Source organism: Rana temporaria, chromosome 2, assembly GCF_905171775.1.
Source record: "Rana temporaria chromosome 2, aRanTem1.1, whole genome shotgun sequence".
In the NCBI taxonomy this organism is placed as follows: domain Eukaryota; kingdom Metazoa; phylum Chordata; class Amphibia; order Anura; family Ranidae; genus Rana; species Rana temporaria.
In genome coordinates, this window is record NC_053490.1 from 384,745,359 (window position 1) to 384,770,527 (window position 25,169).

Consider the following 25,169-nt stretch of genomic DNA (forward strand, 5'->3'; position numbering starts at 1 on the left):
CGTGCGCCGCCACGCGATTGCAGTGGGCCCGCGATGGCCGGTAATTGAGGCCGCAGGTTTGCGGCCTTCTAGGCCACAAAGCCACGGCCTCAATTACCGTCGGGTGTGGGTCACAATTGCCACCTGGTGCCCGGATTTTGTTGAGCCCTGCTTTAAAGTTGATGGGAATCTGTTGAACAGTATACAGGCGTTCAAAGAATTATTATAACTATACTGTACAATCATGAGAATTAAACACAATACATTTACTGTAAAGCAAATCTTGTTTAGCAAAACAGAAGTTTATTTGGCATGGAATTCCTTTGTCTACATTCAGTGTAGGAATACAATAGTTTTGACAAATCAATAATGAACATTGACAGAAGTGTTTGCAGGTCTCTTTACAATATGGCCACCAAGGAAACCATAAACTAAGTTTCAGTGCTTGCTACCTCTGACTCTAAACAATCTATAGGAATGGTTTAATTAGCCAGTAGAAGATATGAGGGCACTCAAGTTTTTGAAGCATTTAGCCATGTTGTATGCACAAGTTTTAAAGAATTGTATACATTTAATATTTTTGTATTTACCAAGAGTTAGCCCAATTAGGAGTATGAACACTGTAGTAGCCAACAAACATATGCACATAGAATATTTTAACACTTATGTTGGTGTGTTTAGTACAGTACACAGCCTGCTACATTTTTATAATACAAAGTTATCGGCTTTTACTTTTTTTAAAGTAAATACTGTTTAGACGAATCAAAGTAATAATCCAAACACTTCTTATAGTATTATTAAAAAGTTTCAAGTTTCATGGACTAGTGTACCCAGCCACAAACCCTAAATAATGTTGCTGAATGTTGGAGTTTTGGGAATATTTGGTGTTAAGGGGCTTATTTGACAAGTCACTGAGAGCCAACGTGCTGTGCAGAATACAGTAACCCAGCCAGATTAGGTGAATTACAATATTAATATAGATTATGAGAGCTAGCCAACTGATTGTTTGCCTTCTTGTACAAATCCTATATACATACACAAAATGTAGGAGAGAATAGCCGATTGGAACATTGTATAAATCCTATATATGAAAACATAGGCAATCGCCTAATGAAACTTGGGCCTCATCAATGCAGCTTCAACCCCCTCAACATTGGTGGCATGGTGCATTAGCAAGTCTTGCTTGGTGCCCGATTAATGTGCATGCCAAAGGTTACATGCCAACATATGCAAATATGCATTCAATGAACCACACCTAAAAAGTGCAGATGTGAATTGAATACTACATTTTCTAAGCTGAGCAACAGAAAGGATTACTAAACAGGGTTCACACATTTCCTGCTTCCACCATGTATTAATGGCAGGTAATAAACACCTCTAAAATGCAAAAGAGAATGGCATACAAAATACTGTGATGCTACAGGATCATCCCTGTATAACAAGTGTGAATTCTTCCCTTTGTGATGGGTTTAGTGGTGTTAGAGAGTTGCATCCCATCCCCCCCCCCAAAAGTAGTCAGCTATGAGAATACAAAAACTGCAAAACAGACATCTTTGGCACTGCGGCACAAATAAAATTAGAGCAAGTAATAAGTCAGTGCATCAGACTTTCAAGGATTCATAATACTGATGTTGTAGCCCAGATGGCAATTGGGGAAACAAGTAGTGAAATAATTAACGGTTAGAAGACATCTTGTAGACGACATTGAACTTGGGGTGATGTAGCTTCTTAGGCTTTTTCATAGTGACGAGTGCTGACGATATCTCCCAGGGTAAGAGTCTGTTAAGACACAAAGGAAAAGTGTTCAGTGCTTGGTTTGCAGCATGTTATACAGTAAATACCCACCTACATATTTAGTATTTCACTTACAGTATATGAATAGGACTTGTCAAAGGCAGTGGCCTAGGTCACATCCACCCTGTAACAGACAATGTCCCATTTTTCTATAGAGATACAACATACACACTGCTTTTTTCCCACAATGTAAACCTTTTAGAAGCATTCAAGTAGGAGATGTAGCACCCCGATGGCTAGGCAGGGTTGCTCCTAAATTTACCTGCCAGGTAGGGTTGCCACCTCATCCCTTTAAAACAGAACACATATGAATTCCACAGGTTCTGAGGCTAATTTAGATAAGGCTCCACTTGGGTTCAATTACCACCTTAATCAGCCACAGAACCTGTGTAATTCATATGTGTTCTGTTTTAAAGGAATGAGGTGGCAACCCTACTGCCAGGTATAGTTGCCTTAGACCAGTGGTCATCAACCATGCCCTACAGGGCCCACTAACAGGCCAGGTTTGCAAGATAACAAATACATCACAGGTGATATCATTTGCTGCTCAGTGATTGCAGTATTCTAGACTGCATCTCCCCATGGTAATACATAAAACCTGGTCTGTTAGTGGGCCCTGTAGGGCAGGGTTGATGACCACTGCCTTAGACCATGGGTGCTCAACCTGTGGCCCTCCAGTTGTTGCGAAACTACTACGAGTCCAGTCATGCCTTTGGAAGTCATGCTTGTAACTGTTAGTCTTGTGTTGGAAAAGTTTTCTATGTGCATTGTGTGACTATTTATAAGAATGTAAAATGGAGTCCAGTTTCTAAGAGACACGTTGCTTTAACTGGTCTAATTCTATTGTTGATTTAAGGAAATAACAAACCTTTGCTAAGAGTTGTAAAGAGGCACTGTGATTGGCAATCAAGCTTTTTTTGCATCATGAGCCACCAGTGATCTTTTAGCCAATGGTATTTTTCCTGTTGACTCTATAAAGAAGGTCACACACCTCATGTCTGTATGTGACTTCTGCTTTCTTCTCAGCATGATGATCTCATCCATCTCTATGGTACATTTGAAATAAATTATCTTGCTTCTCAAACACTTGAAGTTTGACTGATCACAGGGGGAGAATTATCCTAACACCTTGCAATGCCTCAGTTCTGCAACAGCTGGAGAGACACAGGTTGAGCACCCATGCCTTAGACAATTGTTAGGGATCAATGGATTTCACCCCAAGCCTGGAATTCCTGCACCTTTGTCGCTGGGTGACTGGTGACATTTGATAAGATGAGGGTGATGCAAGGACAGATGAGCAACTATATGGGGTGTCTCATCCAATGGGCAGGGGTTTTCTTGGCCCCTTGGTCTGCTGGGGGAGCCTATATATTTGGGTGGGATCAGGGTTCTGTGCCACCTAGACAGCTGTCTGGGTGGACATGTGTTCTGCTAGGCCAGAGTTTGGGCCTATCCTGGGCACATCTGGCTGCTAGGCTGTCTGAGGGCCTATCCAGAAGCAAGAGAGCAGCGTAGGATTGGGATTGCCGTCCAACCAGAAGTGAGGGTTCGGAGAACCTGTCCTGGTGAGAAGTAGAGGGGGGAAGCTGTTGTCACTTAGGGACCATCCGCCTTGTTACTAGGGACCACAGTGAGTAGCTGAAGTACTGGAGCAGTATTCTCACCAACCAGGGATAGTGAAGAATCAGGAAGCTTCAGCAGGTGCCAAGCCAGGGACCCAGCCAGTGGGGTGATGCTTAAGTAGTATCAAGCCAAGGACCCAGCAGGGAACTGGGGGTAACACTTGAGGAAGATACTTAAGATTAGAAGAGCTCACTAAATTCATTGGCAGTGAAGCAGCAAGTCTATAGTGGGAGACTGGGAGCTCAGTGGGCTGAGCATATACAAGAAGTGATTGTATAAAAGTAAAGGAGTGCGTTACAATTTGTGTTCGGAACCGTTCCAAGATTGTTGCCATAGGAGATAGCACTCCTACACATGCAGATGTGGTGCCTTTCCCTGCATGGCCGTCTAACCTGTAGAAGTCAGAGTCTGCCAATTGACATTGCAACTACTAAAGGGTGTCCCGGGCCCTAAACCCTCTCCCATAGTTCTGTTCTTGAATGCAAAGATTTATTTTCGTAAAGTGTCAGGCAACTAGGGATGAGCCGAACACCCCTGGGATTGGTTCGCAGCAGAACATGCCAACAGGCAAAAGATTTGTTCGAACACTGTTAAAGTCTATGGGACACGAATGTGAAAAAAAAGTGCTAATTTTAAAGGTTAATATGCAAGTTAGTATCTATAGTATGCCTGTAAAGCGGCACATTTTTCCTGTGTTTAGAACATCTCTGTACAAAATGGCATTTCTAAAAAAGGAAAAAAGTAATTTAAAACTACTTGTGGCTATAATGAATTGTTGGGTCCCGGCAATACATACAAGTCAATGGGGGGGGGGGGGGCGGCATGCCCCCCCAGTTTATTACTGGGCCCTTTGGGTCTGGTATGAATATTAACCACTTAAGGACTGGACCATAATGCTGCTGTTTTTACAGTTCGGGACTGCGTCGCTTTAACAGACAATTGCGCGGTTGTGCGACATTTTTTGCGCTATAAAAAAAAAAAAAAAAGCGACAATTTTGAAAAAAAATTCAACATTTTTTACTTTTTGCTATAATAAATATCCCCAAAAACATATAAAAAAAAATGTTCCTCAGTTTAGGCCGATACGTATTCTTCTACCTATATTTGGTAAAAAAAAAAAAAAAAAAAGAAGGACAAAAGGACAAAAAGCCAGCAGCTACAGACTTTTAAAATATTGACACTTACCTGTCCAGCACACCCGCAATGTCACCACCCGAGGCAGACGCCTTCCTCGGATGCTGCCGCCACAATCTTCACTAGGTGAATTAGGAAATGAAGCCTTGCGGTTTCACTTCCCGGTTTACTACTGCGCATGCGAGAGTCGCGCAGTGCAATCAAAATGGTCCCTCCTGTCAATCTCCCAAACGACAGCAGGGGGAGAGGAAGTGGCATAGATTATCCGCAGATTCTGCGGATATCTATGCCCGGAAGTGGGTGAAAATACCTGTATTACACAGGTATCTGCACCCCCTCCCCCTGAAAGGTGTCACATTTGGCACCTGAGGGGGGGGGGGGGAATTTGAGGGTTCTGAAAAGCAGGAGGTTCACTGTGTGAACCTCCGCTTTAAGAGGATAAAGTACTCAGACTAGGGTGGGACAATGGCTTGGAGGCCTTCCCTACCAATAGCCTGGTCTTTGCTATCAGATCCAGGCTAAGGTTGGAAAAAAAAAAAAAAAAAGAAGAATCTTGACCAAGTTTCTGCCCTGCAAATTTGCTTCTGGGTAGCTCCAGCCTTCTTCGCCCATGAGTCTGCTGAAGCCCTTGTACGAGTCCTTGGATTTTTTTGGCTGTGTTACTTGCCTAACTCCGTAGCCTAGTATAGCCGACTTGATCCATCTGGCTAGCATCTTCTTGGACGCTTGTTTACCTTTTGTTTTTCCAGTGTACAGGACGAATGTAATACACTGAACTCATTTCTGACATTGAGGTACTGTAGTAGGGATCCAACATATAGAAGGCTTAGTTCTTGTTCTTTACCATTAGTCAGTTCACTTTCAGTTTAAATCCTGAATCCGTTTGAACAATGTTACTTGTAGAGGCTCAAGGAGCTTTTGATGACCCCTCAGTACCACCCACAGATCCCCAAGTGGGACATAGTGTCTTGGGTGGTCTGTACTTAGCCAACGCTCTGCAAAAACAAGCTCAAAATGGGTCTTGTAGTGTCGGTACACCAAAAGCCATCTGAACCTTCAGCATACCAAGCACTAGACCTTTATCAGCATCCTACGGTAGAAATTCTAGGATAGTCAGTGTATCCAACGTCTGTTATTCTCAGTGCACCAGCCGTTACAATTTTTTCCAGGTCTTTCTGTAGATGGCCCTGGTGTTATCATTTCTGGCGCTCAGAAGCCTAGCACATATTGAAATCCCAAGGGTTTTGAAGTGCATCCATCCCCAGAGGCCAGTCTTGCAGGTTAAGCAATTAGAGATCTATTTTTGGTATTCCCCAGTGGGCTGCAATTTCCATCATCTTGGTGGCTGAGGAAGTCTGTCACTTGATAGTTTCTACCTAAAGCCCCCCCCCCCCATTTGGGTGGACCGTTCTCCCTGCACGAGGTAGATTTCCTTCTGTCCATTGACAGATCTGGCTGGAGACGTAGATTAAGGCGGGGCGCCTCTTGCTCCAGTTCACATAGGCTACTGCCGTGTCTTTGACAAGATTAGGTTGTGCCGACTTCTTAGCTGGTCTTGTTCTATGGCTTTGGGTATTGCCATAAGCTCACTCCAGTTCGAAGAAGCCAGGGCTTTTTCCGGGGACCACTTCCCCTGAGCAGGCTGAAGTGCTAGATGTGTTCCTTATCCCCAACTGCTTATGTCCATGGTCAACTTCTGTGTGGTTAGGAAAGACCATGCCAGACCCTGGTTCAGATGTGTGGTCCCACCACCAGCGAAGCTCTTTAAAGAGGCTGGAAGTAAATATCCTGTCTAGATCTCTGTTTGCTTTCAGGGGAGGTTTGTAGAGGTCTTTGATACTTGCCCACTGTACTGCAGACATTGTTGAGGTCAGACCCAGAACCAACACCAGCTCTGATAATATTGGGAGGTTCTGTACAGTTCGGGATGTTTTCTGCTCTGTGGAGTTGAGCAGATCCCAGAAATTGCATGTTCTAGGTAGGATACAGGAGGTTTAAAATCCATCCCAACAACTCCAGCCATAGTTAGGCTTCTGCCAGGTCTTTTACTAGAGGGGCCAGAGCTTCTGGTAGGACTTTGGTAAATATCCTCTGCAACGATGGCCCAAGAGGAAGACCTGCTTTGGAAATGGTACCCCCCCTCCATCTCTGGCAAATTCTCATATGGGCATGTGGAGATAGGCATCCCTGAGATTCATGGTCAGTGGTCCATGACAGTTCCTGACTGAAAAGATAAATGTAATGCAAAAATGTATTGTATCACATGATTTAGGGGATTTACTAGTCAAAACTTCCCATAGGCTTTTTGATCACAAAGATGGGCGCATAGGAAACCGTTATAGGTTTTTCTTCCTCTGGGACTGGATGAGCAGATCCTGGATGATTAGATCCAGGACACATTCCGCCTGCTGCAAAGGAGGGTTGCTTGTGGCCCCAAACCCGACCTCCACCCTAGAAAGTAGTAGCGACACCTACCTCCACAGCTCAGACCCACACTGCCTTCTACCTGCTATAGCCCGAGACACATGCCGTGGCCAGCCCTTGAGGTGGAACCTCTGGTGGTCCCCTCAGGCAACAGGTCTCCTCTGGATGGAGAACACAACCAGACTGACCAGGGACCGCCTCTCAAAGAAACTATTGGCAATGTGTTTCCTGTTTGGAGGGAGGAACTCCATATCTCAAGGGCTGATCTGGAAGACTGAGGGGGCAGTGTGATTTGGTCTGCAATGCCTTTTGTACAGCACCTCTTGATGAACACTGAAGCACAAAAATGTAGAAGGCAAAAGTTCTCATTTAGGATTAAGTATTGAAGGGTTATAACCTGTCCAATTTTTTGCCAACAGTGTCCCATTGGGGAGATTTCCCTTCATTTCCTGTCCCACAGTGAAATCAGAAATGAGAATCCCTCCAAAGTGAGGAAATCCCTGGTTGTCTCCATTGGAAGATTATCCCTGTTCTGGGGGGACAACCCATACATTTTGAATCTTATTATTGGTCTTAACAGTTAGCAGGACAAAGCGAGAGGGTGAATCTCCCCAACAGGGGCATAGACTGCAAAAAAAACAAAAAAAAAAAAACATTCATACAAGTTATACATTAATCTTTAGCAGAGCAAAACAATTCTTTAAATTTTACTTTGCATAACATCCAATCTCTATTGCACACCTTTTAATAGAGGGCACTTAATGCTCCCATAACAAAAGTATGCAGTACTGCTCCATGTCTGTATAAGGGTTAACATTGCAAAGTGGTTTGAACAAGATAGTTCAGCAAACATAGCTGAGTAATTGTTTGAAGTGAATGGAAAGTCAAAGCAATCTCAACTCAAAGTCAGACATAGAGGTCAAACTGTCAAATGCCTATGGTTGTCAGTCTTAGTGTTGTGCAATGTAGGCGGAACTAAAGAACTTATGTAAATGTTTATATATACACTTACCAGGACAAGTTTGTCATCATTTACTTCTCGTATTAGCGTAGTCTCTTTCCCATCCCATTTCTGAACTTGTTTCAGTTTACCGTCTTCTATAGTTACCAAAGACTTAAAAAAAAATAAAAAAAAAAATTAGGAAGACAAGTAGTTATGGGGAATCTCATTTAGTGTTAGATATACAATAAAATATTTTAAAATGCTTTAATAGCACCAACATGGTGCATGACTTGTCTGTGCGAATGCAAGTCACATGCACTTTGATGGTTACCAAGATGAATGCTGCTGGTGTCCAAGCAACCAATGAGGCAAATCACACTGACCCGACAGTGGGCAAAGCCTGATGGAGAACTCCAAGAATAGTTCCCCATCAGGTCTGCCTTGCCTGTGATTCACAGCAGATGGCACAACAACTGTGTGCATTGCACTGTCGTGATAGTGATGCTGCATTTACTGGCTTAAAACAGGTGGTGAGGAGGCAACATAATGCCTCTTTACCGTCTGTCAAATGCCTTTGAAAAAAGATCTGTGTCTGAATTGCTTTTCAGAGGAGCAGCAGTCCTGGCTGCTATCAAACAAGCCCTAGAAAAGCAGTTCTGAAAGTACAGGAATAGGGGGGGGGTCCGGATTAAAAGTAACAAACATATAAAGCCCTTTTATAAACAAATCTAGCTTCTAACAAAGCACCTTTCCAGTTTCCTCATTCAGCCGGGTACTGCACAGCACTCTCCCGCACTCACTTGAGGCAGTCGATGCTTCTCACAGTGCCGATGTACAGTTCGGCAGATGATTGGGCTCATCTGACATCTTCTCTCCCCTGATCCCGTGGCACACCCAAGAACACATCTCCCTGAAGTTCAACTTTAACTGGCCTGTGAAATCTACAATCACCTGTATAGTTCTGCAACTACAGACATAATGCATACTGCAGTATACTTGAGCCTCATATACATGGTACGATTGTAGGCCAACCGAGCGTCCGATTTTTGTCAAAAGGGCATGTGCCAGGATCTTGCCTTGCATACCAACAGTACGCAATTGTTGCGCCAAACACGAACGTAGTGACGTACTATGAGGAATTTCAGCTCATGAGTGCCACCCTTAAGGCCCCCTCTGCTAATTTTGTGTTTGGTGAGCATTGATTCCGAGCATGAGCGTTTGTACTTTCGGCTTGTGTGATGGATTTGTGTACTGACCATATGAAAAAAATAAAATGACGTCAAGCAGTTGTCTGCCAAAAACTTAGCCTGTCATTCAACATTTGTTGGCTGAAAGTTGAACAATTGTCAAAATGAGCATACCAACAGTAAGATTTTAGGACAGTCTGTCAACAAGCAAACTGTACGAGGCTTTAGGAGTTCTGAATACTGTTAAATATATTCTGGCCCGATACAGTGGACCAATCAGGAACTCTGCATTTAATCCATTATCTCAAGTTGGATGCCAATTATTGTATCGACTTGGCTATGGATTGTCTGCCAGGCTTCCTGTAGACAGATTTGCCAACTATTAAAGCTTAAAGGATATTTTTTTTTGCTGAAATGACTGTTTACAGGGTATAGATACAGTTAACTGATTCCTTTTAAAAAGTATTAAAAATAGATAAAAATCAATCATATAATGTACCTGTAGTTTGTTTCGTTTATGCATCTAGTTTTATGCTTCTGTGAAGTACAGAGACACAGAGCCAATAGAGGGCAGTGATGGTTTGTAAAACAAAAGTGATTGGTTCTGAGGGGTTTAAGACACACAGTAATCACACCTCCTCGATTAATGCCACAGAGAAAGCTCCCATAACTTTTTTCATCAGGAAACAGACAACCAGGAAGTGTTCATAACAGAAGGATTACAGCAACATCATGGCAAAAAAGGAAGCTATTTAGCTAAAAAAAAAAAAAAAAAAAAAAAAGATTTTAGTGACCCTTTAAGGCTGGAGTTCTGTGGAAATAGTCAAAAGCATGGATGTTTCATAGGGTAGTGTCTGGGGATAGGGGTGGTGGGATGATCTTGCACCACAACAATGAGCCAAGCTTTTGGCTTGCAATGCGCTCCCATTGAACTCAATGGGCAAGTTTAACAGGCGGTGCCCATTAGGCCTCATGCACAAATAGAAGCAAAAAGGTATTGACAGCTGCACTCCGATAAATGTAAAAAACAAAAGCCTTTAATCCAGTAAAAAAACACTGCACAAACCGAGAAACAGCAAACGGTGGGATGATATAGCTGACGCGTTTCACATTGTTATACAATGCTTAGTCATTAGGCCTCATGGACACTGGATGCTTTTACAGCAGCCGTTTTTGGAAAACCAGTAAACTACCCCAGCATTTTATCCAATGCATCCATGCACACACAGGCTGTTTTGGCAGGGGAGTTTACTGGCTGGAGGCAAAAAAAAAGTGTTTTTCTTTAAATAGGCAAAAACGCCTGTAAACGAATACGCAGGTTGCTGCATTTGGTGCTTGAAATGCCTCTAAACTCAACTGCCCATAAACGACCCTGTGTACATGTACTAATAAGATAACAGGAGAGTTCCTGAGCAGTGAAAAATGCCCCTGCTCCTAAACGGCTGTTGACCAGCAGCAGTGTACATGAGGCCTAAAGTGACAGTAGCTTTAAAAAATACTGCATTTAACCCAGTTTAACCACTTAAGGACCGCCTCCTGAACATTTACGTCGGCAGAATGGCACATGCACGTACAGGTACGTCCTGTGCTAGTGCCCAGCCGTGGGTCTCGGGCGCGTGACCCATGCCAAAGCTCTGGGACCCGATCGCCACTGGAGTCCCGCGATCGGTCCCCGGAGCAGAAGAACGGGGAGAGCTGTGTGTAAACACAGCTTCCCCATTCTTCACTGTGGTGGTGTCATCGATCATGTGATCCTTTTATAGGGATACACAATCGATGACGTCACACCTACAGCCACACCCCCCTACAGTTAGAAACACATTAGGTCATACATAACCACAAGGGGGCGCTGAAGGGCTTAACTCCCAAACTGCAATTGGTATTTTCACAGTAAACAATGCATTTTTTGCTGTGAAAATGACAATGGTCCCAAAAATGTGTTAAAATTGTCCAAAGTGTCCGCCATGTCACAATCACGAAAAAAAAAAACCTGATCGCCACCATTAGTAGTAAAAAAAATAATAAAACTATCCCCTATTTTGTAAACGCTATAAATTTTGCGCAAACCAACCGATAAATGCTTATTGCGATTTTTTACCAAAAATAGGTAGAATACATATCGGCCTAAACTGAGGGAAAAAAAAAAAAAAAAAAAGTTATTTTTGGGGGATATAGCAAAAAGTAAATATTGAATTTCCCGAAATTGATGCTCTATTTTGGTTTATAGCGCAAAAAATAAAAACCGCAGAGGTGATCAAATACCACCAAAAGAAAGCTCTATTTGTGGAAGAAAAAAAAAAAGACGCCAATTTTGTTTGGGAGCCACGTCGCACGACCGCGCAATTGTCTGTTAAAGAGACACAGTGCCGAATCGCAAAACCTGGCCGGGTCATTTAGCTGCCTAAAGGTTCGGGTCTTAAGTGGTTAATAAATTACTTGTTTAAGCTACCCAAGTCTGCCATTATATTGGTGTAGCAAGGTCTCAAGGGTCCTTCAGTCTGATGAGAACCACCTGGGCCAGAGATAGCCAACATCCTTCCGTATATGGTGGGTTGCGAGGCATTGTGGGTGCAAGATGGATAAAGTTATTGGGCGCAAGACACTTTTTGGATGCAAAAGAGGTTTAATTTCTCTTACAGTCCTTTCTATATGGGGGGGGGGGGGGGGGGGGGGGGGGGGGGTGGGGGGGGGGGGGGGAGAGGGTTAGGGCCAGGACACCCTTGAGTATTTGAAAGTTCAATTAGCAGACTCAGATTTCAGTAGGAGGAGGACAGCCATGCAGGGAAAGGCCTCCAGCAAGAAGCCACATCTGCACATGCGGGAATGCCGTCTATGGCAACAGTCTTTAAACCGTTAATATATTTAACAGTTTTTTCCCACCTTCACTACAGCTTCTCCCACACTAGACCCTCTGATTCACCGACTCCAAATCCCTCGAGGAAGATACCACTGAAGATTAGGAGCTCAAGTGTCACCCCGGCCTCTCTGCTGGGTCCCAAGCTTGGCACTCCCAATGCTTCAACCCACTGGCCTGCTCAGTCCCTAGCTTGACACACAAGGTTGCTCTGCAAGCGTCACCTAACTGGTCGAGTCCCTGACTTATTCACTGCCTGAATCCGATTTTTCACCGTGAGAATGCTGCTCCAATACTTGCTTCAATTACTCACTGCGGTCCCTGGTAATAAGGTGGTTGGTCCCTTAGTGGTGACAGCTTTCCTGCTACCTCCAACCACTGACAGGTTCTCTGTTCGGCAGAACTGTCACTTTTGGTTGGACTGCAAGCCGAAATACCTAACCCTGCACTGTTCTTGATTCTGGATAGGCCCTTACACAGCCTAGCAGCCAGACACCCTGAGGATAGGCCCAAATCTCCAGCCTATCAGCCCAGGGCACACGATACACATCCAGACAGCCATCCAGGTGGCACAGAACATAGATCACCTGGCTCTACCCAAATATATAGGTTCTACCAGCAGGCCAAGGGATTCAAGAGATACCCCATATACCCAAAACCTGACCTTGGGTTGCTTGTCTCATATTTAATACCGCCAAGTACCCGGCCACCTAGTGGTAGAAGAGAAAATTGCAACAAGGCCAAACTTAGGAGAAATGAATGGATCTCCTAAAACCAGGATAGCTACTCCTGCCAAGTAAATTTGAGGAGCATCCATGCCTGAACGTCAGGGTGCTACATCGGCTATCTGCAGTTCCTGCGGAACACAATTCAGATTGGGTAAGGCATGCCAACTGAAGCAGCTGAGACTTGTATTGCTTTGAATGCAGCAGAGAAAGGGGAATTCTGAAGTTGGCTAAACTTCACCTTTTGGCATGTAAAACCAGGGCATCCTTGTGTATTTCAGATGCCAGTTTAGTTCCATTGTGGCTTGTCTCAATGGGTAAATGCAAGTTGCCTTCATGTGCATTCTGCGTGCATTAGATACCGTATTAGTTTAAAACGGAAGTAAACCTATTGTTTTAAATCTTTATATGTGTTGCACTCTTGAAGACACAATTATAATCAAACTCACTCCCTTCTGTTCCAACAAGTCCAGAGCTCCAACCACCAACTAACCAGAAGCCTAGACCTCACTAGACAGATTTTATATTACTCTATAAAAAAAATGCTCAAATCCCAGATGGCTCCCTCATTCTGAATAGAAGTGTACAGCATAATTCCACATCACATGCAGAAAGAACAGAAGATCAGCCATTATGACATCACCACAATGTCCCCATCCTATGAAACATCTTCTACAAGGCATCGGAGTAGATGCCCGTCTTGTAGGACAAAGCGTGTAGGGAGGAGCATAGTTTCAACATCACACCTGCTTGCAATCTGTTTATACTTTTGTTGGCCCACTTTTGGCCCCAGATCACCGCTTTGCAAAAATAAGCCCTTTAGTAGCCCATGGCCACAATTTAGTGGCCTGCAAACTTGTACTCTGGACTGTGTGCGCGCATGATAGACCACTGCAGAGAAACACAATAATTTTTCTTTTCCTCAAAGTGCCTGAGCTCTTAACTACTTAAGGACCGCCTCCTGCACATATACGTTGGCAGAATGGCACAGGCACGTACATGTACGTTGCCTTTAAGAGCCCAGCCGTGGGTCGCGCATGCGACCTGGTCCGAAGCTCCGCGGCACCCGATCGCTGCCGGTGTCCCGCGATAGGTCACAGGAGCTGAAGAACAGGGAGTGGTGTGTGTAAACACACCTTCACAGTGGCAGTGTCATTGATCGTCTGTTCCCCGATATAGGGAAAGATGATCAATGACTTCACACGGGGCTGCAACCAACGATTATTTTCATAATCGATTAGCTGGCTGATTGTTTCGATTAATCGGATAATAGCCTTAAAATAGCTATAGCCTTGGGCAGATAAAAGAAATTGCCACAAAAACACATTACATGCTTTTCTGCAGCTTCTCTATTTACTGTGGGAATTTATTAAAAAACCCTTTAAAAAAAACTTCACAGCAGGCACCAATCCACTTTTAAAATTCTCACAACAAGTCACTTCATCAAAAAAAAAAAAAAAAAGTAAAAACTCAGGATAGAAAAAAAAAAAACACAGCATCAATAAAAGAATAACGCCACCTGACATGTTTCCTCATAACTGGCTTCAACTGGGAAAGGAGACAGTCTCATACTCCCAGCTCTTTGGTTCGCTCCTTGGCTGTATATTTTATTTACAATATATTTTTTTTGATGCTGTGTTTTTCTATCCTGAGTTTTTACATATTTTTTATGATGGAGACTTGCTGTAAGAATTTTAAAAGTGGATTTGTGCCTGCTGTGAAGTTTAAAGTGTTTTTTTTAATAAATTCTTTGGATATACTACACTATGAGGATCTCTTTTTTCTCCCTCCATTTCCACTGAGTCTACGGGTTCAGAATTTATTATCCTGCATCTTCCAAGCTGAAATCTGACTACCATTCTTCTTGTGTCATACGGCCTGGAAAGACAGCTGAAGCCTTTTCTCTTCCTTCTTGCAAGATAGAAGCACTCCTCCCCAAGATAAGTGATTATACATCGGGGCCGGCAGGCTGATGCACAAGCTCATCTAACCTCCTTAAAACCGGGGTCCAACGATTGGGTAAGAGTCAGTATTTATATATTTCTTCAGCTGAATATAAAAAGATTCAAGTTTCTTCAAGATGTTGGGTTAGTCTGCAGCGATTAATGAACTATTGCTTGGAAGTATCTGGTGGTCAGGATTTTCTTTGATATATTTTTCTGAGGACTTTGATCACTCAATTACCTCTTTTATTCGTTTTGGGTTTATTTATATATTTTTTGTTCACCTGGTACAGGGTGTATCAACACATCAATTTTTTCATCACTTTATGGTTTTGATAACATTTCACTCCCTTGTGATTGCACATTTAAATGTTTGGAGTTGCGCACTCATTTCTTTTTTGTACTAACCACTTTAAGATCATTGTACATACCATAATTAAATAAGATATCCCCCTAAAATAAGCCCTAGTGTGTTTTAGGTTGCCAAAATTAATATAAGACCTGGGCTTATTTTCGGGGAAACACGGTAGCGCAAAAAATAACGGCAGAGGTGATCAAATACCACCAAAATACAGCTCTATTTGTGTGAAAAAAAAAAGCCAATTTTGTTTGGGAGCCACATCGCACGACCACGTAATTGTCAGTTAAAGCGACGCAGTGCCGAATCACAAAAATGGGCAAGGTCCTTAAAGCGTTAGTAAAAAGGATTTTTTTCTCATTTAAAACAAAGTTATACTTACCTCCACTGTAGTTTGTTTTGCACAGAGTGGCCCCGATCCACATCTTCTGGGGTCCCTCTGCGGCTGTCTGTCCTCCCCGCAATTACGCACCAGTCATGCGAGAGCTCGCATGGTGGTCAGCAATTGCGGGCGCACTCCCGTGATACAGCGAGCGGCCATAGCCGCTCACTGCATCCCTCGGCACGCCTCGTCACTGGATGTGATTGACAGCAGCGCCAGCCAATGGCTACGCTGCTCTCAATCCATCCGCTCTAGCCAATCAGCGACCAGGCTGAGCGGCGAAGAGGATCTCGGGACTTCGAGGGGTCAGGCAAGTATAACGGGGGCTCAGGGGGGGCGGCAGCATCCGATTTTATGCATTGATTGCATTAAGGGGAAAAAAAATTCTTTACAACTCCTTTAACCTGCATATTGGTCCGGGTCTTAAGTGGTTAACACACACATTGCATCGAAAGTCCTATGCACACTGGGTGTTTAGCCGCACTGCATGGTGTTCTGGAAATTACCTGCATGCACAGGGCCCAGGTGTCCCATCCAGCTGCCTGTCAAACTGAGGCCAACAGCTGCTGCATCTGGAAGGCGCACCCAATGGTAGGAAAGTTTAAGACAGTATGCATCCAAGGACAAATGACCAGAACAGACTTCTTGCATCCTGGTCATTCAGACCTGGGCACATACTGCCCTAAATGTTTATACCACTAGGTGCTCCTAACTGCAGCAGCTGTCAGCCTCATGTCCTCAATTGCCCTTTATAGTGATGCTTGAGGAAACTACCAAGTACATAGATGAAATGCACAACTTCTGAAACTATGGTGCCTTCCAAGTGATTTGCAATTCTGGTAGGAAAAGATCAAAGCCAGATACGCTGCACCATGTCCTTATGATATGAATGCTAGGACAAAGCATTGTATACATTTTTTTTTTAGGAGGTGCTCAAGCCTCATTTTATATAAAAGAAAAAAAAAGTAGACATATTTGGCATTCTTTCCAAATACACTGCAGTCCAAGCCAGCACGTACATTTTTTCCAACCCTCTCATAACAGCCACATACAAAATACTTTCCATTCCAAAACCTCAGCAAAGTCTGTCTACTTCTTTCCAAGGCTGCTGAGGTCACATGATAGATATACCTCTTGGCAAAGTGTACGGTTTTTGTCTTTAAAGCATGGGATACACAGCCAGACACATGGCTAACATTTGAGTACGTACACACACACACACACACACACACACACAGAAGAGCCCAATAGGCTCAGAACCCCCATTCACACCAGGCAGATCTGTAACAGCAGGTTTATTACAGGTGCATTGCATTAAGGCAGCCCATTTGAATGGGCTGCCTGTGGCACTACAATAGATGTAAAAACTGTACCTGCCGCATCACAAAACACAATGCACTAATGTGCTGGTACATGGGTTGCCATTCAAAAGAAATGGTGCAGTGCCCCCCCCCCCCCATAATTTATTAATGTGGAATGTTCCTTGCTAAAGAATGGTTTTAGCAAGTCATGGGTAAAGTTCTGCTTTAAAGTTATTGTAAAGGTCCTCCCTCCCCATAACATTTTTTTTTTTTAAAACATACATGTTATACTTGCCTCCTCTGTGCTGTTGGATTTGCACACCGTGGCCCAGATCCTCCTCTGCTCTCCTGGTCCCTCTGGTGAGGTCCTCCTCCGCCAGCAGCTTACTACAGGGGCACCCACGGCAAGTCAGAGCTCTGTATCCATTCAGACATGAAGGCCTCTCCTGGCCCCGCCCCTGATTGGCTGGCTGCGTCTCAATCAGGAGTGTCTGGGACAGCCAAGACACTAGTGTACATTGCAGCAAGAAGGGGCTCAGGCAAGTAACACACACTTACAATTCCTCTGACAACCATAATAAACTTTTTAATAACTACCAGCAATCAAGGTACGAGTTCCCCTTGGCAGATGGGAAAGTGCCTTTTTAAACATTGGATGACCTGCTTACTCTTCATTATTCTAGGCCAGCCCACTGACATCTCATCTGATCTTGCAAACGCACTTTACAGCTGAGGTGTGGTTTGCCATAAAAGGTGCATGTGTAGAAAATGCATGCATGTGCGGTACCAGTGGTGAAGGGGTTTATTAATGAACACTCACAAACTGCTCTATGTGCATGTATGAGATACCCTTGGAAGAGACTGATGCTGTAGCTCTCATTAGGCACCTGTGCAGCCCGGGCTACCAGCACCAGTGTGTTTGGGAACTAGGAAGTTACAAAAAAAAAAAAAACACATCCCTTTATCAAACATATTTCTAGATCAGCATGCAGTTGTATGCACTGAAAGGGGGGGAGAGAAGAGGAATGTTCACTTTAGGGCTGCTGCCATTTTGGAAACTCTCCGAATAGATTACATTGTTTTGGGTTTAGGCCTCATGCACACTGAATGTTTTTATAGCTGCCGTTTTTCTGCAGCCACTAAACTCCCCAGCATGTTATCCTATGTGTATATGCACACATATGCGGTTAGTAATTTTTGGCAGGAAAACCCAGAACTAGTGGGTTAAGAGGATTTTTTTTTTTTTTAAGCTGTAAAAACTCAGTTAAAAGAAGCATTCTACAGCTCATGCGACTGGCATTTTCAATAATGTCCACTGTGTATTAGGCCTTAATGTTACTTTTATTCCAATTACACAGTCTAAAGCACCTATCTTTGCGCAATGTTGATTTACAACCTTAGCCATAGAGAAAACTGCTGCTGTCATTCAAAGCATAACAATGCAAGAGTAAAAGTTATGTTTGAGCGTCATGTTTTAGCGAGCCTTGGTAACAGAAACACACATTGAGGAAACAAGTGGTTACAAGTACTCCATGAAGCTTACTTTAAAGTGAACCTGTCAGGACTTCCATTATCTCCTGAAAGTCATTCTAGTTTGTTTGGGGCAGACCCCAGCAGCATTATACATGGTAACATTTACGTCCCAAAATGGTCGCTGCATCTGGAATCATGCAGTTGCAGCCTCCAGTGCTGAATGGGAGCCTTGCTGTACAACTTCAGCCAAAACCATTTCCATTATGACATTACTCATCTTTGGGTGATCCGTCTGCCCACAAAGGTGGTGTAGCAGTCTGGAGAATTTGAAATCTGCTTTTATCCCTTCTTTCTGCAGGTCTTCCAGGACAGAGATTCTGGTTGGTCAGCGCCGGGACCAAATCACTGTCCTGGATGCCCTTAATACCATTCAAATCTGTCCCTTAAAGGGGATGTAAAGGTAAATGTTCACCTTAATGCATCCTATGCATTAAGGTGAAAAAACATCCGACGGTACCGCCCCCCCCCCCCGTTTTACTTACCTGATCCCTCTTCAGTTCCCAGCCTGGCCGTTGATTGGCTAGGCTGGACGGATTGATAGCAGTGCAGCCATTGGCTGGCGCTGCTGTCAATCACAGCAGATGACGTGGTGCGCCGGGGCCGAGTGATACAGTTGGCGGCTATGCCTGCCGCTGTATCACAGGAGTGCACTCGCAAAATCTTTCCACCATGCAAGCTTGCATGAAGGTGGAAAGCTTTTGCGAGGAGGAGCCGAGAGCCACAGAGGGACCCCAGAAGACCGGATTTGGGGACACTGTGCAAAACGAGCTGCACAGTGGAGGCAAGTACAACATGTTTGTTATTTAAAAAAAAAAAAAAAAATCTGCCTTTAGTGTTCCTTTAAGCTTGCCATACAGTGATTGAAATTTATCACATTCAGCAGAGGCTGGCTGAATTTTGATCAGTGCGCGAGTGTTCCTGCGCAACAGAAGTTGTTCCCATCAGCTGCAGTCACTAATCAGTATATACTTTACACAGAGCTGCAGCTCTGAGCTTTAGTAGTACAAAAATGAACAAACAGCACTGATTGTGATTCATAATGTGACCAGGGTCAGCCCAAGAATGAAATGTAGCAATACATTATATATATCACACACAGGGCTCAAAATTTCAAGTCCAGAGCTACTAGTCACCAGTTGCCCCACCTAATTCATACACTGCCCTGCGCCTAATTGCACCCGTAAACACGCCCTTGTAGATTATCTCATGGAATGACACTGTTAAATGTTTTATGCAGAATCAAGTTACAAAATTAAATATTACCAACAACTAACAAAATGGGACAGGCCTCTGGGGTCAGACCAGAGGGACAGGCCTCTGGGGTCAGACCAGAGGGACAGGCCTCTGGGGTCAGACCAGAGGGACAGGCCTCTGGGGTCAGACCAGAGGACAGGCCTCTGGGGTCAGACCAGAGGGACAGGCCTCTGGGGTCAGACCAGAGGGACAGGCCTCTGGGGTCAGACCAGAGGGACAGGCCTCTGGGGTCAGACCAGAGGGACAGGCCTCTGGGGTCAGACCAGAGGGACAGGCCTCTGGGGTCAGACCAGAGGGACAGGCCTCTGGGGTCAGACCAGAGGGACAGGCCTCTGGGGTCAGACCAGAGGGACAGGCCTCTGGGGTCAGACCAGAGGGACAGGCCTCTGGGGTCAGACCAGAGGGACAGGCCTCTGGGGTCAGACCAGAGGGACAGGCCTCTGGGGTCAGACCAGAGGGACAGGCCTCTGGGGTCAGACCAGAGGGACAGGCCTCTGGGGTCAGACCAGAGGGACAGGGCATTAGAACTGGGTCTCTTCCCCATTCTTGCTGTCTCTAACTCCCATCCATCTCATCATCAGGAGCCTGTGTGTGCGGCTCCACGCTTGCATGTCCCCACTTCCCCCTTTTATTCAGGCTGGCAGAGAGGAGGTGCAGCACAGCAGGAGGGAGTACAATCCAGCGCTGAGATCCACACAACTGCACAGCCATTGACACCATAGCACAGCGCACACTGACACCACACAGCACATATTGAGACCAGTCTGTTCACAGTGCTCAGGCTGAACTGCTGGACACTTACATAGAGCACAAGGAGAAGAAAACTAAGGCTGCCGCTGTCATGTCAGGGCAACTTTCAGTGAGCGCTGCACCGGAGGGGTAATTTTCGCAATCCTCCACCTCACTCATTACTTTCTGCTCTCCAGCTACATTGGTCGGGGGAGGGGGGGCAGGTTTAGAGAGGTCATACTGTTAGGTCCCATGGCTTAATGAGAATTGTAAGGAGAGCACCTGTGTACTGCTCTGCCTGTGCCCGGCTCACCAGACTACTTTTCCCGAGCATGCACCTTTCCTCTTCGGCCGCCAATCTCATCAGGACTCTAAGTGTAGGCACAGATTGGAGGGAGATTGGTCATGTAGCCCTGTCATCACTCGCCCCCAGCTTAAATCCACAAACTACGGCCCTCCAGTTGTTCAGGAACTACAATTCCCGTCATGCCTAGTCATGTCTGAATGTCAGAGTTTTACAATGCCTCATGGGATGTGTAGTTCCGCAACAGCTGGAGGGCTGTAGTTTGAGGATCCCTGACCTAGAGGGTTAACATCGCATTTGAAGGGAACAGGATCCAGAGGGCACGTGATAAGATGGGCGTTAGCAAGTAGTTTAGCAACCTCATCTATAGTGGTGGGGTTGAAAGAGGAAAGTAGCGTTTGTACCTGCGGGCATGAAGTGTAAAGTATCTGAACAGTAGATCTCGCCTCACGAATTGTATCAATGTTCTGTTTGAAGTGATTGGCGATCTCCTGGTCAGTGAGTTGGTGGTTGGAGACAGTAGAGGACAAAGTAGAGAGTTGAATGTAGAGAAGAGTTGACGGGGACAGGATAAGGCTTTATGAGAGATGAAGTCGGTCTGCTTGGCAGTGAGGCTGGAATTGCATTTTTGGATGGGCAGATTTATACTGGCTGAAATCTCTGGGACTTTCAGTTATGCCACAGGCGCTCAAAAGCACAGCTGTGTTTTCAGAGTTTAGTGTCACCCGTTTGCCAAAGTGCGCCAATCCAATGATCAGTCTTGTGCCGAAACGTGCCCCCCCCCGCACAGCCCTTCACTGGGAAGATCAGTGTCCTCCAGTTTCTCCTCCCCTTTATGCAGCTGAGAACAGAGGGAATGTAACACACACACACACACACTTTAATTTTTAAACTGAATGTGTTACAAGGTGAGGGTTTACATATTATTTAATGCTGCGAGCCCCTGAGCATGTTCTCACATATGCAAAGTCTTGCAAACTGCCTTCTGGGATGCGACATTGGCATGCCAGTTCGCAATACCGCGCGTACACAAACTTGTGACTCTGCACGGGAATTGGCAGAAACCGCACAAAGTTTCTGCGCATTGGAATCCAGCACATGCAGACATGCTGCAGGGTCGCTACCAGGTCCCATAGACCTGGAATATACAGAATAGGTCTGCACCAAATCTCCATTAAAGATGGCAAGCACAGGAGTATTGGAGCCTTATACATAATAACCATGAGGCATCCATGCTTACCTTTCTTGCTGCCACATATATGCATTGTGGTTGGCAAGAGGTTAAATTGTTAACAGGTTTTGCACTGCAAAGAGATGGAACATACAAACTCAGGGCAGATGGGGGTACTTCATGGGAATATTTCCATAACCAATGCAGTGCAAGGCAACCATTCTAAATCACTTGGGCATCAGAGAAGATAAGTTTTTTTTTTTTTTACCTTTGTTTTTCTGTCATCTGCTGTAGTTTCATCAAACTCCTCATTGAGTTTAAACTTGACTTCCGTGTTCTTAAAGGTGCTCTGGGTCTGTATCACAACAAAATCCCCATCCAAACTGATTATAGTTGTGGGTTTGGTAACACTTGCAATCTGTCGGGTGGCAAAACCCACACCTGAGAAAATAAGATAAAAAATTAAATCAACCTTCAATGAACGAAATTACATTCTGTTGCTATTTTACTACTGCTTCTATGCACCATATGTAGGTGCACCTGTAGGCAAAAATACAGCAAGCATCCCCACTCCCCACCTGCACTCGGCTACAATAATGTATAGATCACCATTGGGGATAAGCTTTGCCATGTTAACAGCCTAGTGTGAACCCAGGTGAGGGAGCCTGCCAACAAGCAGTCACTATACTGGGCCAATTATCTGTGGCCTTGGCATTTCTTGCACTGGAACTGCATGTACACTTGTGACTGCAGGGCATGCCTCAGCCACAAATGATTGGGATAGCTTGCAGACAGGCTCCCCATCTAGGTTCACACTAGAATCCAAATACGCTTAAGCTCATCTCTACCCACATCCATGTTACAACCTCCTTTAGCTCTACCAACTACTATACAGTGCAAGGGCCTCACAGATTGCATACAAACTGATTGGATAGTTTAGATGTAACAGGATGCCTCAAATATAGGCAAAAACATTTGTTTCTAGGATTTTAAAGTATGGGCCTGGGTTAGAAATTCTAGTAGAGCATGGTCAGCACCAAGTAACTATCCATCTATGGCAGTTTATAGCTCACAAACATGCTATTTGATCAGCACATGCAGCCAATTGGCAGCAGTGCTGATCAGTGTATTCTGGCAGCGAAGCAGTCCCACATAGCAAAGTGGAGAGGATTCCTTCATCCACGTTGTGTGGCACAGGGAGCCAACAGCCCACTAGTGAACCAAATAGCTGTATATTGGAGTAAACTCTGACGCATGCATGACATATTCCCTGAATGCAGAACTCTGTTTAGGGAATAAGTCATGTGCGTGTGAAAGAATTGCCATTTACCCCCAAGTACAGTCATCCACTTCTATGGCCTGGCTGTACACCCCACCTATAGCTCCCCAGCCCCCCCCCCCCCCCCCCCCCATTTGTATGAGGTCTTATTGTCTTACTGTATCAAGAAATTCCATTACTGGCAGGATCTGCATGCAAGAAACTTTGCAATAGAATCAAGATTCTAAAAGGGGGATGAACCCCCCCCCCTCCACAGCCGATTTACAAAAGGCACAGGGATTAGAGTTGAGCGAACCCGAACTGTAAAGTTCGGTATGGACTTTGGGTTTTACCCGGACCCGAATAATTGGAAAAAGTTGGGTCCGGGAAAAAAAAAAAAAAAAAAAAGAAAAGCGGAGGTCCCCGCAAATTCAATAACCAGACCCTTTAGGTCTGGTATGGATATTAAAGGGAACCCCGCCGTCAAAAAAAAAAAAAAAAAAAAAAAGAAGTGCAGTTCCCCCAAATATCCATAACCAGACCCGTTATCCGAGCACGTTGACCTGGCTGGCCGCAGAAAAGAGGGGGGACAGAGTGTGCCCCCCCCCCTCTCCTGAACCACACCAGGCCACATGCCCTCAACATGGGGAGGATGTCATTTTTTTTTTTTTTAAATTGACCGCGGGGTTCCCCTTAATATCCATACCAGACCTAAAGGGTCTGGTTATTGAATTTGCGGGGACCTCCGCGCATTTTTTTTTTCTAAAAGTCTGTGTCCCATTGACTACAATGGGGTTCGGAGTTCGGGTTCCCGTACCCGAACTTTTTTTAAAGTTCGGTTTCGGACCCGAACATCCAGGTGTCCGCTCAACTCTAACAGGGATGCTTTTAACATTGTTGACTTAATATGGCCATATTAGTTTAATGAAAGCCTGTTGCTAGAGACAAAAATTTCTCAAATCGCATAGTTTATTTATTCACTATGTGTATGATTGTAGTATTTTGTTAGGATATTTTAGCAGATGACATCTATGCTAAATACTACTGTCTTTACTGTATTAGAAATGTGTAAAGATGTTTTTTGCCATTCAAAACAAGGATTAACCACACCTGTGGAATGCTCAACCTTCAGGCCTCTTACAACCTTGACAAGGTCAGGCAAGCTCAGTTAAAATAATGTTGTGGTCATTTAGATAGGACATGTGATTCCTTTGGCAAGAACCCTGTGTTCTTGGCATAGATTAGGTCAAATGAAGGTACAGAAATATTGCATGCAATTTACTCCCATAATGTTGTGGCAGACTTTAGAAAACCAGCAATGCAATAAAGCACATACCCTTGGTAGCCAAAAGACTGACGTGTACTACATGGAAGCTGTAATGGAAATGTTGTTCTTGTTTATACAACTGTATAAAGTGCCAAGGAGTTTTAATAAAGCAACTCATTTACTATATGAAGCCTAGACAGCATGAGACATGCTCACCCTTCCCCCATACACATAGATAGCTACTGATCTGAACACATTGGCATCACAATTGTCCCTTGGGGCTGAACACCAGCAAAACCAAGGCTGCACTTTACCTGCACGGTAATAGGAATGAGCTTAAAAGGGATTGTAAAGGTACATTTTTTTCCTAAATAGCTTCATTTACCTTAGTGCAGTCCTCCTTCACTTACCTCATCCTTCAATTTTGCCTTTAATCACTTAAGGACCGCCTCCTGCACATTTATGTCAGCAGAATGGCACATGCACGTATAGATAAATCCTGTGCTAGCACCCGGTCGCGGGCACCCGCCCCAAAGCTCTGTGACCGCAGGACCCGATCGCCGCTGGAGTCCTGCGATCGGTCCCCGCAGCTGAAGAACAGGGAGAGCTGTGTGTAAACACAGCTTCCCCGTTCTTCAGAGGCGGCATCGATCGTGTGATCTTTTATAGGGATACACAATTGATGTCACACCTACAGCCACACCCCCCCCCCCCCCTACAGTTGTAAACACATGAGGTCACACATAACCCCATCAGCGCCCCCTTGTGGTTAACTCCCAAACTGCAATTGCCATTTTCACAGTAAACAATGCATTTTAAAGCGTTCTTCCATTACAAAAAATAAAAAAAGTAAACCAGCAGCTACTAACTGTAGCGGCTGACTTTTAATAAGGACACTTATCTGTCCTAGCCGCCAGCGATGTCAGCCCCTGCCGAGGCTGATCCTTGCAGCTCCAAGTGCCGCCATCCACAGTAAGGGAAACAGGCAGTGAAGCCGTACGGCTTC

At 44.6% G+C, this 25,169-nt stretch overlaps 1 protein-coding gene across 1 annotated transcript in view; it reads right to left on the reverse strand.

Annotated features, from left to right (window-relative positions):
* Window positions 1–260: 260 nt before the first annotated feature.
* The window catches only part of LOC120927333 (fatty acid-binding protein, heart-like), a 40,057-nt gene continuing 15,148 nt past the window's right edge, over window positions 261–25,169 (reverse strand). Inside the window, exons 2-4 of the mRNA XM_040337927.1 lie at window positions 21,907–22,079; window positions 7,967–8,068; window positions 261–1,758 (exon numbers count right to left, since the gene is read on the reverse strand). Of these exons, the coding sequence (XP_040193861.1) occupies window positions 1,708–1,758; window positions 7,967–8,068; window positions 21,907–22,079 (326 nt within the window). The 3' untranslated portion in view covers window positions 261–1,707. The remainder of the gene's footprint in view (window positions 1,759–7,966; window positions 8,069–21,906; window positions 22,080–25,169) is intronic.